Source organism: Stegodyphus dumicola, chromosome 12 (assembly GCF_044657685.1).
Source record: "Stegodyphus dumicola isolate Sdum_Otavi_A_Nest chromosome 12, ASM4465768v1".
In the NCBI taxonomy this organism is placed as follows: Eukaryota; Metazoa; Arthropoda; class Arachnida; order Araneae; family Eresidae; genus Stegodyphus; species Stegodyphus dumicola.
In genome coordinates, this window is record NC_140779.1 from 80,259,507 (window position 1) to 80,277,618 (window position 18,112).

The 18,112-nt window shown below is 28.6% G+C and overlaps 1 protein-coding gene across 9 annotated transcripts in view; it reads left to right on the top strand.

Moving 5' to 3' along the window:
- The window catches only part of LOC118187366 (uncharacterized), a 554,527-nt gene extending 537,930 nt beyond the window's left edge, over positions 1–16,597 (top strand). For all 9 annotated transcript variants that reach the window (XR_015038239.1, XM_085806623.1, XM_085806627.1 and 6 more), the window contains 2 exons: positions 1,002–1,249; positions 7,048–16,597. Coding sequence is in view for 8 of the 9 variants with exons in the window: in XM_085806623.1 (XP_085662749.1) it covers positions 1,002–1,249; positions 7,048–7,078 (279 nt within the window). In the remaining variant the exon portion in view is untranslated. The remainder of the gene's footprint in view (positions 1–1,001; positions 1,250–7,047) is intronic.
- Positions 16,598–18,112: the final 1,515 nt, after the last annotated feature.

Consider the following 18,112-nt stretch of genomic DNA (forward strand, 5'->3'; position numbering starts at 1 on the left):
AAATCCATAAGGTAAATTAAAAATACGATTCAAAATTTGTAACAAATCAAACGATGGTTCAAAATTCATAGAAATAATGACTTCTTTATAAAAATACATGATATATATATGGATCATACATGACGAGCAAATTTTTAATTAATAGATTTCAAACTCCTATTGTGCTGGTATGCAGTGGAATTCTCGATGAGCACTCTATTCTTTCACTCATATGGATCATAAAAACCCGCAAAATTGTAAATGCCTAATTCTCGTACGTTCCGAAAATTTCTGTTCAAGACGTAAAATCTAATAATTATAATACAATAATCATATTCTTTCAAGTACTAGTTTGAATGGACTAATTAATCCCTGGATTAAATTATTAAAAAACCTAAATTTAATGATTTCCAACACATGTGGCAAAATAAGTTTAGGATCAAGAGATTTTGATTCTTCTTAAAGGGAAAAAAGGGTTTTGGGAAGATAAGCATTGTATTTATTCTCAGTAGAGTAAAATCTCTCTATTTGCTTTATATTATATATATTTCTGTGTAACAACAAATAATTACTTCAGTATTAATTCATTAAATTGCTTAAAATGCATACAGTTTGTTTTCTTTAATAATTTATCACCATTCTAATTAGTTTTTGTACAAAGATTACCATAGCATATTTTTAGACTTAATACATTAAAATTTAACTATGAGAAAGATTTGTACCGTTTGCAACGTTTGTTAAGCTATTTAATTAAACGCATTATATCCTGGACTGGGTTGTTTTCTCTCTATATTTTTTGGATTCCTAGAAATAATTTGGATGTTAAAGAAACTACCATATTTGTTAGAATTTTAGGAAGTTTATTTTGTAGGCACGAATAGCAGCCTTTCATAGGCTTCTAATCCATAATGTAGGACCTTTAAAACTCAGTACTATGTTCTAAACAGAAATGTGATAGTAGTATATACATTTTATAGTTAAGTTGTTTTGAGTTATCAAATAATCAAATTTATGCATTTCAGGAGAGTCCTCATTCCACTGCTCAGAAGACAAACCACCTGACAGAGTATTACGAATCCCTTCGGAACAATTTCATCAACCTCCTGGACCACGTCCGGTTACCCAACTTAGACGAGAAACCTACCCCGGACAATTTCGACACGTACTTGAACAGACTTCAGTCTCTCTGTGCGGACAACTCTAAAGAAGAAGAAAATCGGAATGTTTTCTCAACGGTCAAACAAGCATTGCAGGACTTCTCCGCACCCATGTAAGGATAAGAATAATATGCATTAATCTCATATATAATAGTATCAAAGGAAGTTATATGTAGCCACGTTCAAGCAACAGATAAAGAACAAAACTTTATGCATCAGTAGGTTTAGAAAACTATCTGAAGTTTTATTTGCTTGAAAACGTTTAATTGTTACTATATTAACTTCAGATTCTGTAGCATATTCAGCCATGCGACTGATATTCAAGAGGATTTTAAAAAAGTAATTAATAGTTTTTATTAAACTTCAGACTCTTTGAGAAAAATGTTAATGGTAATACTGTACTGTGGTCTGTTACTTTAAACTAGGTCTTCAAGGCCATTGCCAGTTCTCAGTTTGCGATCGTAACTCTTGTCGTCATCAACGCCACGGCATTTATTTTCGCCCCACGTCATTTAAACCTTAGTTCAAGTCAACCTTCATTCGGGTGCTTTTCATGAAACGAAACGCGCTAAACAGAAGCGAGTCGACTATTTTTCTGGAGCTGTTGTTCCCATGGTTGTGAGTCAAATCGGGTAGCAGAAAATAATCTTGAAATTCCTATTTTAAAGTAACAGACTATAATGAGTAAGGATCTTTCTGCTTCCACTTGCAGCCCACATGCCCTCTTTTCAAGTTTTAACGACTTGATTGCTGATGAGCAAACGCTTAAACATAAACACAAGAATGGTTGCCATTAATGAAGAAAACATGCTTTTGAAAATGAAAACATATAAAATCAGAAAGATGGATTAAAAATACGATTCATAGTAAATTAGCGTCTTCAGTGTCATCAACAATTTCAAAGTCTTCAACGATTCAAAGTCTAACAACGTGCATTAAGATATATATTAATTTTTATTTATATACATTTTTATTTATATAAATTTTGTAACATTTCATGGCAACAAGATAAAATTAATTCTTTTTCAACACTCTAAGAATTATTCTAAAAATATATTTAAATATAAAAAATCTGTGTGTGTTGACAATTGCTCCGCAACAAGTCGTTAAAATTATTTTTTCCGAATTTAAGATAAATCTAAAATTCTTAACAAAAAATAGGTTAATATTTCATGGAAAGAACTACGCAGTGATTAAGGTTCTTTTTAAATTTAGCATTTTATATGTCCATACAGAGAATCGCTGGAATAAGAAATAAAATGAAATAACATTACAACGTTTGCATTGACTTCATTAACAAATCCGCATAATTTTATTTTAAATTATTTATCAATAACAATAAAGTTAAAATGTGTTGATTTTTTTAGCAGTTTAAAAATTACTCATTAAATTACTCATTTAAAAAAGTTAAATGAAAATATCTTTATTTTCAGAACGTGAGTTTTTTTAAAGAGATTTAGGAAACACTTACTTAGCTTATACATCTTTGTTTAAGGATGGATACTTTTCTTTAATTTTCTTAGAGGGCTTGATCATCTCTTCTTTTTATCAGTTTTGTATCTTCCGCATACATATAGTATACGCATTAGAAATTGCACCAATATGTTGTATTTTAAAGTCCAAACTTCAAATTATCTCCATTTTGTTATTTTTAAGGCGCCCATAATAAACCTATTTCAATGTGGCAAGTAAGAATTTTGGTACGAGGTACAGTGTCTCACAAAAGTGATGGGACACTTGTGCTTTACAAAAGGAAACTGCAATAAAATAAATTAAAAAAACATGTAAAATTTTTTGTGGGTGTGTTTCATACTTAAATTTAGTAACAATTATTACATAACATACATTTTTTCAAAATATTAAAATATTAATTTAATAAAAATACAATTCTTTAGAACGGAGCAAAAAATGGCCCACATGGACACTTACTTTTCCATTAAATATTTATACAAAAATTTTACTTTTTAAAAGGTTTTAATATTTTGTTGTATTTCCTTTTACTTTTAAAACACGATTTAATCTTCTTGGGATGGGTTCGACAAATTTTTTCGTGATTTCTGGAGTGATTTTACCCCATTCTTCTTGAAGCATCGATTTTAATTGTTGTTTTGAAGAAATGGTGTATTTGCGAATTCTTGATTCCAAGTCTTGCCAAATATTCTCTATGGGATTTAAGTCTGGAGATTGTTGTGGTGTTTTTATTATTTCAGGACAGTTATACAGCAGCCAGAGTCTAACGTTCAAAGCAGTGTTCTTGGGTCATTGTCCTGGTAGAATTTAAAATCGTTATGAAGGTTCAATTTTCGTGCTGAAGATTTCAAATTTTGATTTAAAATGTCAATATACTTGTACTGATCCATTATACTGTCAATAAAAACAAGATTACCAACTCCAACGGACGACATACAACCCCATACCATAACTCCTCCTCCACCATGTTTTACTGTTGGCACCAAGTTCTGTTTACGAAATTCTTCCCTGGGTTTTCTCCACACCAAGATTCTACCGTCAGAACCAAATATATTAAATTTACTCTCATCAGTAAATATAACTTCAATCCAGTAATCAGAATTCTTATTTTATGTTGGATTTTGCGAAAGCCAGTCTGAGTTTTCTATTCTTTTCACTTACGAAGAATTTTTTCCTGGCTGCTCTACCGTGATATCCAGTAGATCGAATTACTCTTCTAATAGTCTCAGAATTAACAATTACTCCATATAATTCATGTAAATCAGCAGCAACGTTAGGAGCACTAATTCTAGGATTTTTTTTTTAATATTTCGAACGATAATTCGCTTTATTCCATTGGATAGCTTTGATGGTCGGCCAGGTCTTCTTTTATTCTGAATCATATGATTCTTTTTATATCGTTTAATGATATTGAAAACTGTTGAATGACTAAAATTAACTGTTTCAGCAGTTTCTCTAATAGATTTTCCACGTTCAATATGCAAATTAATAACTAATTTTCGAATTTCAGGCAAAGTTTCTTTTCGTTTAGCATTCATGGCTGCACAGAGCTAAAAAACACAAAACTTCCAAAACAAACTGGAGAGAAATACTGCAGACGATTTTATAAATTATTGCCAATTGCTTTTGAGTAAAAATAAATACCCCAAAAGATATTTTTATTGCTTACTTCAGACGATTTTTGTTGCATAGTACGTAGTGTCCCATCACTTATGTGAGCCATTTTTTGCTCCGTTCTAAACAATTGTATTTTTATTAAATTAATATTTTAATATTTTGAGAAAATGTTATGTAATAATTGTTATTAAATTTAAGTATGAAACACACCCACAAAAATTTCTACATGTTTTTTTAATTAATTTTATTACAGTTTCCTTTTGTAAAGCACAAGTGTCCCATCACTTTTGTGAGACACTGTATATATATTTTTCAGTAAGTAGAGAATTCACATCAAGTATATTAGAAAAACGTGACTATAGATCACTGTAAAAAGTTCCGCCGAGTTGAGTACACATTCAGAAAAGCTAAACTGTAAATTATATTATTTACAGTTTAACTTTCTGCAAACGATAATTTTTAACAAATAAAACATTGAGATTTTATAATATGAAAAGAAACTAAGTGAAACACCTATTTTATTATTAAGTAAAATTTTAATATGAAGGATAAATTTTTCAATAATTAATAGAACTAACATCAAACCAAGTTAAAAAGTAAGAAGTTAAAAGTAAAAACGAAACGTTCTATATGTGATAATAGTTCAGTGAAGAACAAAGTTTCTGCCGCGCTGAATTAGCATACAAAACAGCTGAATTGTAATTTAAAGTGTTTATAAATTTTTAAATAATAATTATTTAGAAAATGAGGAAGTAAGATAATAAGAAAAAAAAAAGTTTGAAAGATTTTAGATTTCATATTACACCCAAAGGGGCAGTTTTTTTTTCATTTACACACATACACGTTTCGAGAGCATTTGGGCTAATGTCCCTTTAGGCTAAAAATATTTAAAACCAGCATATCCTTAGAAATTTTCGATAGACAGTCTCGCGCTAGAGATAAAAATACTTTTTTCAGCACAGTGTTGCCATTGCTTGCTTTGAAATAATAAAGAATTCTTTAAAGTTTTACATAATATGAAATAGACATTAAAACAAATAATTCGGAATTCAAAATTTGGGCCTCCAGGTGCCCATGTTCGGGTGGAGGATTACGTTGTTCAAAATTTGATGGCTCTAGGTACCATCGTTTTTTTCATAATGCGAGAAACATACATACATTCATGCAAATTCTTCAGTATTTCATTTCTTTAAGTATAGTACAGGGCATTAGTATTTCTTGGCAGCAATTTAAAAAGGTGATACGTCATTTAAAACAAACCAACACAAAATTCCGTTTCGAGAATGATAACCGTTCTAGACTAACGGTCCTTCGGGCTAATAATGAAAAGAAATTAAGAAGTAATTTTATCATTCATCGTAAAATTGGCGCCTTTCATTGCATACAATAAATCAGTAAATTAGCCGAAAAGGGAGAAGTGTTCAAGTTTCGTTTAAAGAGTTTTTTTTTTTTTTTTTTTTTTTTTTTTCCCGAGTTCTGCTGTTTTATTAGATCCTCCAATTTTACCGGAAGTTATGTTTAGAATGCTATGAATACAAATTCCCCGCAAGTAATTGTTAATATTCATGTTTTGTCGGCCATGTCCAACTGTTCAGGAAATGTTAATTCTCTCGACCAACTGTAAATTAACCAGAACGTAGCTTCAAATGCTATTCTATAGACCTCGATCCACGTTTCTTTTCAAATATATTTTCTTTTCACAATTTTTCACGTTACATTGTCACAGTTTATCCGTTTATTGTTCATCAAGCAAAAGCGGAAATATTATGAGAGTGTTGTGAAGTCACACTCCATAACTGGCGCTAAATCGCACTGCTTGGCAACATTTTCACGGTCGACGGGATAATATGTAAGTCCTACACATTTTAGCAACAACAGAATATGCTTCTTTAAACGAAAGCTCGTTAAATTTCTTATCATATCATAAAATATGTTATCTTAATTTGCTCGTACTTTTTTAACTATCTATTTAAGCTATTTAATTATTTGGTACTTTTCCATTTTGCCGGCGCAAGCGATAATGTAGCTGAAAAAACGGAATATTCTCTCTGCGAACCTATTAAGCCTGATTTTCAAAAACAAGTGGCAGCCATTTCTTATCAGATTGATTGTTCCTTTCAATACTGACATACAGTTACAAAGAATTTTTACAAGATAGTTCAATTTTATGCCCTAAGGCCATTCGCGATAATTAAGTCAATTAGGATGCAATCACACTGCTCACCCGAAGGCGAAAATACAGAAAAGGCAAAGTAAAGGATAAAATTCATTAATTCTAATGAAAATGCACTAGCGAAGTAAAGCACTGCGGTTTTACATAATTTCTGAGTAAGCTATTCGTACGAATTGAAATAATTTTTGCATTTAAACTTGTATTCCAAATTAAGACTTAACTTGAAATTAATGTAGATAATTACTGATAGAATTCGATTTTTGTAGCGTAGTTTACGTGAGATGAGATCACTTGGGATCACGTGATATAAAACGGCGAATCAGGGTGTGCTACCATGAAAGCATAGTAAATTCTTAAATTAATTTCTTTTTGCAAATTTATTGTCTTTTTACAAAATTTTAAACGATATTAAAATGTTTATGCCTTCAAAATAAAAAATTCTTAGAACTAACATTTGTTAACTTTTTTTTATGTGTATACTGTGTGTTGTCTCCAATAGACTGTGTGTTGTCTCCAAGTCTGCTTGGCGAGATTTGCGCCGGCGAAATGAAAAAGTACCAAATATTTTTAGCTATATTTATAAGTTTATTATTGCTGTTATCTCAACGTATTTTATTATGAAGAATTAAAAGATGTTTGTTTTTATTTTAGGCAACAAGCCAATGGTTGGGTAAGGTCTTGAAGTTTTGTAATTGACCATAGATCCCTATTCTACCTCCCACCAAACTCTGCCAGCTGGAGTTGCAAAACGGCACTAACGCTCATACGCTTGTACATAAAAAATTGAGCTCGGCATATGGAACTCATCATACCAAGCATAAATACGTGTAATTCCCGAGAGAATTTTTATTGAGAAATTATTAAAAAACTCTCTAACATAGTTTAAAAGAATATTGTATTGTATATAAAGGGAAGACTTCTAGTCTTCTCTTAGAGTAGAAGGCGACGAAGCTGAAACTATATGTCAACGAGTTCAAACGCAGAGGTCAACTGAAGAACGCTCACTTTCCAGTCACTTCTCTTCGTTTGACACTCCTGTTGCTGTTGAAGTTTACAAAGTTAGAAGGTATAGAAGATTAAATATTTGTAGATTGCTTCCAACTGTTAGTTTTAAAATACAGTCTTTCAGTGATTAAGCAAAATCAAATTACAGAAAAAGAAAAAATAGCTTTTGTTATGCTTTTATGGCAACTGAACCTCAACCAAAACTATTCCAGTCAAATACGAGTATCAAACCAGGTATACAATACGTAAAATAATCTACGCTACTTGAAAATGATTTCTCAGACCTTGTTAATTACGCCTCAGAAAGCCCAAAAAATAGGACAAATACCTTTTAGTATGGACGAAGACTGAAAACAGTTGTTGTAGAACGTCGAACCGAACGTCGGAAATGGCGTCAAAATGTGAATTTCTGGAAACTTCGTCTGTGTTAGTTCATGTAAATAGCTTCTTCCAGTGAACTTGAACGTAGTTCAACTATTATATGATGTGATTCTCTCACCACCTGCAGGGATTTAGACCCATAGTGATTTGTAAATCACTTTTGTTGTTGGCGCTTTTTTTAAGTGTGTCCATGTTACTGACGAATGTATAGTGTTAGATCATTTCGTTTCCTCATCGCAAAGAATTTATGTTTCTCACATTCGCGTATTTCACAGTCATACATAACACATTTTTTCGCGATCTATTTTTATGGACTGAACCATATAACTACTTAGTTTTTCTGGTCTCACTTTAGCTCTAGAAGTGATTTGCTCATTTATTTAGAATATAGCAACACTTTCAACAAAATTCGTTGTACATACTGAGAAACAATGAATATCCAGCAGTTTGAAAAATGTCAGAGAAATATGCATATATGTAATTCCAAAGAATTCTAAAACAGTTAATTATAATGGTAAGTTTATTATAAATAATTGTATCAGTATCCATGCTCATGGACGAATTGTGCATCAGAACTGTAAAATATTTGTTAAACATTATTCTAATCTGAATAATGAATATAAAATTATTACAAATTACGGTTTGGTAGATCTGGTTAAAATGCATATCACGGAATACGGAACTCTAACAACCTAACATGAGAATACATTTACCAGGAAAACCAGAGGCAGCAAGCACTCAAAATACAAAGTTTTATGTATTTAAATTTTGGTATTTAAATTAACACCAGTATTTTTTATTTAAATTTTGGTATTTTGCCACATTAGACATATTTGGAAAGATTATTTAAGTATAAAAATAATCAATAAATTGATATTTAAGGAAAATTATTATTTTCTATGTTTTAAATTTAAAAAATACATTCATATTAACCCTGAATGTCTAAATTACATTATTTTAGTTTTCATATCTCGAAATAAAAAGTATATGTCTGAATAAGAAATACATAGAAAGAACCTCAAATAGATACATCACTGCCAAAACATTTTTTAAAATTCTAATCTGATCTGAATGGTACTACAACAAAGAATTTATTTTATCTGTGAATTTAATACAAATACTATGTAATGGGCATTTGATTATGGTTCTAATTTATTTATTTTATTTATGCATGAAATTATCCTATAAATAAAACTAGTTATCATAAAGAATATAATTTATAATTGCGACATACAGTAAAACTTACTTAAATGATAGTAGATTAGTATATTTCATTTTACATTCTAGTACAAAACAACAAAACTTGTTGATTTAAATAGAAAAATTTAGATACATAAAACTTTTTATTTTGAGTACTTGCTGCCTCGGGCTTTCCTGGTAAATGTATGCTCATGTGAGGCTGTTAGAGTTCGGTATTCCGTGATATACATTTTATAATAACCAGATCTATTAAATCGTAATTTTCTTATATGTACATAGTTACTATATTACACACAATATATATATATATATATATTGTGTTTGTAATAAGAAGTTTTAAATGCCATAATTCTATGAATAGGGCAAAAAAATATGCATAACTTGATTTAAAAAAATTCTCAAGATCGACATTATGCTTCCCATCATCATTCTTGGAATTTTAAAAAGATTTTCTGAATAAAACAAAATTATGCTGATAGGTAAGTCTACATATTTATAGACAATTCGATGTTCTAAATGTAATGGGTACTTTTAATTAGTTTCTTAGTGTTAATCTTAGAATTAACACTTAAATTTGAGATTTACTTAAATTTTGGAACTGTGAAACTCCTCTAATAACAAATATATACTCTTACACAGAGGAGTAAATTATGTAACACCACGAAGAGCATATGGGTTATAAAGGATAAACTATATCATAGAAAACCTAATTAATGACGAAAATATTATAAGTAATCAAACAATACAATAATTTTAAGTGTACAGTAAATTTAAACGTAATACATGATTAAATTTCAGTTGTAAATTTCAGTTTAGCTGTGCTTATTAATGCAGCAGATAATTTCCCTTTGTTAATTTGCATCCTCCTACCATTTCTTCATCATGTATCATTCAACAAGAATTCGTTATCATGTTTTATTCCAAAACGTAGTATTCTTTCGCGATCTTTTTAACTGTACGGAATTTAGAAAACGGTAGCTACATATTCCTCTTAATAAAATTAAACTTTTTCATTTTTCTCAACGTCTCATAGCTTCACCGTAAGTCTCACCAAACATTTTTAGTTGCCCATAGTTTAATTTATTCTCCTAGTTTAACAGCCAAATACGAGAATTACTCAATTTTAATAGATCTTCTAATATTCCGTCTTTGTTTGAATACGATATTGTTCCTGTAAATATATCGCACTTGTTTATTCATGTAAGTGAAGCAGTTTTTCGCAAAACATTAATTACCGAGAAATAGATAAAAAAGAAGACTTGCTCGCATAATAACAATCTAAAATAAAAGGAGAAAACCAATGAGAACTGCTCGAATTCAACCAATTATTATATTAATAATAGAAGCATCTGTTGGATTCCAAAATACGTATTTCATGATTTCTTAATAAAGCTTTAAAATCATGATATAAATTAAAAATATTCAAGCAAGGTAACAATCGATTTGCATTTTTGAATACAGAATAAAAATACCTTTAGAAATAATATTAATTATGTAAACAGCAAAAGGCTCACCAATGCATTTATTTATCTTTGAAATAATTTGATTAAAGATGCCACAAAATACTTTTTGGCATTAATCTCAAAATATAGCAACTAGCTATGTAATGTTATTAAACCGTGTAAAATTTATTTGGGACGTCATAATATTTCATAGACCAGGTGCTGTCAACAGGGGGGTTCTAGTTTAAAGGGGAAAAGCGTTCAGCCTTTTATTTGCCTGTTAAGTATTCTTTTTATGTTCTGAATATAAAAACTTTAGTATTTATCAACTTTTTCTGTACTTTTTTAATTTTAAAAAACACATTAAAAATAATCTAAATTTAAACAAACGTATATGTATTTTTTCGAGTTTTGGAATACAGGGGAAAGATGATCGTCTTGCAGTGGGGAAAAAGGTGCATGGAGTAAAACTTTAAGAACCACTATTACAGGTAGGAGAAAAATATGATTCATTAAAACAAATTCTCCATGCATATCCATTTAATAAGTGATTTTCAAACACTCTCAAGGCATCTAATAACAAATAAGTCTCCCAACACTGAAATCAATAGCACAATGTTTCCAAAAAGTGCATATGTAGTAAATATGGTTACAAAAATGCTTCAAAAATTATGTTGGATATTCAGTGTTTCTCAAAGATATTTCTGAGTGACATAGTTTTCTTTTATGCCGTCTTTCATTAGTGAGTGCAACAGGACCAGAGCAATATGGTATTAGCACACCTCCTTAACGTTAGACCATGAAAAAAATAACTCAGATATCAACAAATTTAATATTTTTTCTGTAAAAAATATATTGTAAACAAAAACCTGAAGGAGAGTTTAAAATAGTATATACTGTTCTCTTTTTAAGTTAAATTGTTTTATAAAATAAAGTTTTAAAAATATAAATTTTTAACTAATATATAGTTATCTTGTTCATTATTTTTATAAAAATAAGCAAAATTATTTTATTTAAGGGAAATGTGCAAACGATTCAAAATGATTCATTAGTGCAATATCAGGGATTAAAAAAATTAATGTATATTTAATGTATATGTTTTCTAACATCTCATTGCAGCTTGGAAAAAAGTTAATATCTCAAGTTATAAGCCCTTACATGAACTAAACGTTTTCTACGTAAAACGAAAATAATACTTTGATGTCATCAGAGGGTCATACCGATTAGTTTAAGTAATAAGCATTAAATATATTGTTACGAAAATTATATAAAATGTTAGGCTATGACAGATGACATAAATTCTGAAAACTTACGGACAGAAATAATTTTTACAGTTCGATGATATATTGTATGTACATATATGTAGTACATGAAATGTTTTTCTGAAGAATGTTCTTTATTTGAAGTTTTTTCCTTTTTGTATTTTTGAAAATATCAATAGTGAAGTTTATCAATTGTTGCTGTGATAAACAGAGATTTCTTCAATAAAGCTTTACTCCTTGCACAAGTTCTACTTACAAAATTAGCTTTGAACTGGATTAAAATATAGTTCTAAAATACAATAATCTCCTACGTTAAAGTTACTTTTGATACCATTATAATTTTAGAATATTATTTTTTACTTCTTCTTGCCATTTAATATATTTTGGTAACAAGCGCCGTAATGCTTAAATTGTTGCCTATAAAACATCATTCAAACAATTTACCATTCAACACACATACTATTTATAATTGTTTTCATGCAATAATGGCACACATATTTCAATAATAAATGTATATTTAATTTTATATCATCTGTAGAAATGTGGCCGAACTTGACTTCTTGGTGCTTCTAATTTGCTTAACGAGGAACACCCTTCCAGCATTTTAATATTACACAAAATATTTACAATTTCATTGTTAGAAATAATTACAATAATTTCGCGTTGCCTAATTACCTCAAAAGCATTCGAATGCGTAAAAACTTCCTGTATGCTGTTGGAAAAAATTACGATCTCATACATAGTACCTCAAAAAGTGTAACTGAATATTAAGTGTAATGTTAAAATATAGCCCATAAACTAGATAGTAGTTTATTAGAGATTTTGAAAATGTTATAATTCGCTGCAATAATCTTACAAATATTTAAATTAAATATTGTTTATTGCATTACAAATATGTGAAAAATGTTACAAATCTTACATACTTACGAACTGAAATTATCTTTATTTCGATAACTCTCCCATTTTGATAACCTGCTGGATATCAGAACTGGCAAGTTTCGAATGTTCGAAACTATTTTCTGTGCTCAGTTTTCATATTTTCCATATTATCATAAATAACAACATAATTATTATGATAGTTTCCTACTATCTTCGTAACTATATATATTACTAGTATTTTCTATATATTAAGGAGTTTAATTTCCAGTTTAACTTTACAGTGCGTAAGTTTTCCTTTCAGTACTGTTTCAGTGTTATTATGTTTTATCTTAAGTCTGTGGGACATGTCATAAATACGTTTTGACATTTCAAAATGTATCTCATTTTCCATTAAAACTCAAACGTGTTCGGCCGCGTTTTCTATAATTTAACAAAAATAATTATTTTTTGTCACACGCATTAGCAGCTAAATACATGATTTTGCTAACATGTCCATACTCCTCTATAGGAAATTTATAAAAAAAACATTCCAGTCATTAATGATTCAAAACATTTGCTTGAATGGCCCACAAACGATATATACATATTTACGTAAAATGGTTGATCTTTTCGAGATAAAATATTGTGCCACAAGTAATAAATTTTCTTAATAAGAATAGTTTACATAGAATAGTAGAACTGTCTTTAGGAAAAAGTGTTCTGTGAAAAGTATTAAAATAGCATTTTTCATCGTATTGGGACCACTTACATAACAGGGTGTGCATTGTTTATTTCATTATACCAGTCTGATAGGCAGAAACTAGAAGGATAACTGTCACATTAATGTACAGCACAAGGTTTGTAAAGAAAACAAAGTCTATAAAATTCTATTGTTTCAGTCTTCAGAGACAAATGGTACAGTTTTTTGTGTGCTGTTTTGTATTGATTCATTTGAAATTTAGTTGCATTAAATATTGTCAATTTTTAATCGTATAACGATAATAAGATCTTTAGTATCAATAAGGCTAATGAATGTAATAATTTTTCAACAGCAAAAAATTTTAAAGAATATTAAAATACAACATAAGGAATATTTTAATGCCAGTAAATTAAAAATACATTGTAATAAATTCCAAAAAAAATTTAAACGAGGAAAAAAAGAAATTCATGCATAACTATCATTAAAAGATGCAATTAAATAAAAATCAGAAAAATATTTGTTTATTTTTTCAATATAAAAATGAATAGAAACAGAATACGAAAGCAGTAATAAGCAATACTCAATACTTTAAGAAACGTACATAAAAGATACTCACATTTTCACCGAAATTATTTCCGAATTATGCTCACAAATATTACATACTTACCACAAAACATTTCTCATAACAGATTTGGATATAGTCAGGGCTGTATTATTGTTATTTAATTATACATTTTAAATACTGATGTTAAAAGCAACAAAATGTGAAAATAGTATTATTTTATTGAAAGTTTTTAAATGTTTTAAGCATTTGAAAAAACTAACATATCTGAAAATTTTATGTACACTGAAAGTATGTTTACGCAACTAAGAATTTTTGGAGAGATTTAGAAATGAAACTCGGCACCAATTCAGGGATTTGATTATTCTTCTAACATTAAATTCTCAGATAAGATACAGCAAATTCTGATGCAAATTTTTAAATTAATCTGAATTTTATTATGCTTCAGAGTTTCAAAACTATTAAAGAAAAGAAAACAAAGTTATTTTTAAATGTATTTAAATATTTCACAAGAAATAACAAATATTTGAAAATTAAACGTATTTTGAGTATCTACGTAAGTTTTCCTGTTATAGAATAAAAACAAAGTGACTGAAGCAACAAGGGTTAATGTATTCAAGTTCACTTTACGTATTACAATACCTAAAGGTTGAACATTACTAGGTAAAAAAAATTTCACTCACACTAAATTAAAATAAAAAATTTTCTCTAAAATTAAGATTTAAAAGAGGTATCGAAATGACGTAAAATAAATGTTCATATTAATCCTCCAGACAGCTATCTGACTATAAATAATATTAATTCGTATTACTAATTTTCTCATTGTAAAGTGTGAACTATTAGTTATTATTCAATTCTGGTACATAACATAATTTTTAAACATTTTAAATGAACCTTTTATGTCAATTAAGACGTTTCTTATATCCGAATACTTTAATTCTATAAAATTTTCTCAAAGATTGAGATTTGATAAATAAAAGTCATTTACTAAAAATGTCATATTTTTCCCCGACAGTGAAATGGACAAATATGAGATTTTAAAAATGAAAATTATAATGCGGATTTTAAAGTATTTATGATAGGTAAGTAAATGTTAAAAAAGTATTAAATATGAGAAAAAGTGATTCTGATTTTAATAAAAAATGCACATGTTGTGTAACTAGAATGTTAAATGTTAAAAAACAAAATATCACTTTCTTTTGTTTTTGGTACAACTAATGGTTAATTTCATATATAGTTGGGGTTAATATTAATATCTTTTACGAAAGGATAAAATTCATTATTAATAATGATTAAGAAAAAATGAAAAAGGAACTTATATATGAAAGTCCTCATATTTTCGTCATAAATTTTCGTCTAGTTTTCAGCAGCTAACTATGTTTAAGCCCTGAATATAACTTTCATTTGCGTAACTTGTTTGTGGTTGCTCTGATCGATTTTCATAATTTTTCTGGTTTTTATAAATAAATTCAAAGAACGCAAAAGTATTTCAAGCAAAGTTTGGGAAAATTAAATGTTTTAAATCCAAGATTTGAGAAATTTTGAGGTACAATGTAAATTATTCTAAAGACAGAATAGTAAAAATGTAACAACATGAAAAATATCACTTACCACATACCCATCCACGTGTAGAAATTGAATATATATTTCGAATTGAAAAATATACATAATTTTGTATTCATTTCTAGATACTTTATTTTAAATATGGTTAAAAGCTAATTAGTAGTCTACTAACAATTATTGAGTTAAATTAACAATAACATATATATGTATACTCATACACAGAATCAGTTAAAAATAAACAGATGTGGCTTATAATAAGGTAACATTAAGGGAAGCCAGAAGTTACCTCTGAAAACAGAGTATGTTATGCCATGAGCGTGGCTTAAAATCGAGCATAAAATTTGCATGATAACAACCTGAAATTACTTTTCTCACCCTTCTATAATGGACAGGGAAGCTGTTTCTCTTTAACACTTTTTCTAAACCTAGCTCACTTTGAAACTCAAGGCCTTATTGTCTCTGGAACAGGTGATGTGACATGTTCTCATTCACCATTGTCTGTGATCTTGTTCATGTAACCTACGCAAGCAATGTAGAATGTATATCATAAAGAAGACGGGACAAAACTTTAAAATGGAGATTTTGTTAAAGCTATGAGCAGTGGCTAAAAGAATGCGGATCAATTTCAAATGCTGTCGTTTACTATTAGTCAACAATATATATCACCACAAACAAAAAAATATATAATTTTCTTAAATTTATTCATCGTATTTTGAAAATCCAAAGAGTATGTAACATTTAAATTTTAAACTGTTATATTATTTAAAATTATTCAAATGTATAAGATAACAATAAGCCGCAAATATATTTTTTCTTCGCAAAATTTTATAATTAGCTAACATATTTTGATTAAATTAAACCTTCTCTCAAACTTCCTTTGCAAGTATTTGAAATTGAGCTGTATTATTTTTGCCAAAAAAAAACAAAGATAATTGTATAGTTGTATTGTTGATGATAATAGTCAATTTTCGAAATGTTAAGTGTAAGAATAATTTATACACAACTACTAAAAATTTTATTTGCAAAAAGGTTTTTAACTCTTTTGTTCCTATGAAATGCTGTATTATAACTGGCTGTTTAAAGTTTTTTTAAACTGTTTTATTGTAGATAGATATTGCGAACAGGTTTCTCACACGATCACCTGTGCCATTTGGATTTATGATCAGCAATGTACATGTAACCCATGACACTACCTTTTATTGTCCAATAAAAGTAATGAAGTGTGTTATTTATTTAATATGACTTCCCACTACACAGAATCATGGTTTCCATGTGTTATCATTAGATAAGGGATTTTACTTTAAATCTTGTTCATGAATTTCAAATTTTAATGAAGGATATATGTAAAACTTAAGGAAAAAAAGGATGTATAAAAATCACAATACAAAACATGTACATTTAAAATTACGTAATTCTGTACTTTAAATGCTAGAATCACATTGAGGCAACATATACTCTTGCACTGTTAGTTGTTAACGTTTGTGATTAACTATTTGTTTCTAGCGCAAGTGAACACATTAAGAAGGCAACTGTGCATATTAACTAAAATACTGCAAGTTTAAAATTTTCTATGATTTCTCTGGAGTTTCTGCCTAGTTAAGAGTTTCATAATTAATTCAGTGCTATAATATATTTATTGATGACTCTATGTTTCCTAAAAATAGTTAGAGGTTCCTCAATTAAATTTTTCTGAAAATTTTTCGCATAAACTATCCTATCATTTTCCTTTCTCATTATAAGATATACTCATATTTTCTTGCCCGTAAAAATTTATAAATTATCCCACTAAAGAATCTATAAATTACATATTAGTAACTATTAAACCCTGACGACAGAAACCTAATTTAGTAATAATAGAAAATTCTTTATTTAGTTTTTTCGAAGCAAAAGGCTTCGAATGCTATATGCCCATTGACAAATGCATAATGCATACATAAATTCTTAAATTCTTAAAATACATAGTACATATAAATTCCTTTGGAAATATGAAGGATCCAAGAAATTGTAACTATTTCATAATTCCTTGAAGAAAGTATTTCCATTAAATAGCGATCATATTTCAACATAAATTTTGCTTGATATGAAATAAACTTTATTTTTCAATACGCAAAATATCTGATTTAACTCATGAAGCTTACAATCTCCATAGCTTTTAATATAATCACATAACACATATTTATCATACGAAATCACAAAGGATTACTTTCCATTTCAATATGTTAATCAACACTCTATTTAAACTTCTAAAATTACAAATCCTCTAGAGGAAATTCAGAAATATAAATACATTTCAAGTCAAAAGCTATTTAATTGAATAACAAAAGCTGCGATACTTGTCAGACCTTGAAACTGGCATTAATAGCTTTTCTATCCACTTCATCACTGCTTTTATAACATAACACAGATTTTGAACTAATTTTTTTATAATTCAGATTTTCTTCTGTTCTTCTGTAAGATATTGGTAAATTCTGAAACATCTTTACGGTATGAAATTGCGATATTCAGAAGCGTCTATGTATTTTCAACAAAAATTAGCTACTTGAACGTATTGAATAATTATATAAACAAAGCATTTACGAACAAATGTTTCAGCATTAATAACCAGAATGATCTCGGATGTCTCAATCATAGCTATTATGAAATCATAGTCTGCATGAATAATTATCATCAGTTGTAACCATCTATTTACTAGCTATTAATCAGCAATATTTATAGTGATAGTGGAGATCATGTTACTAGTTAT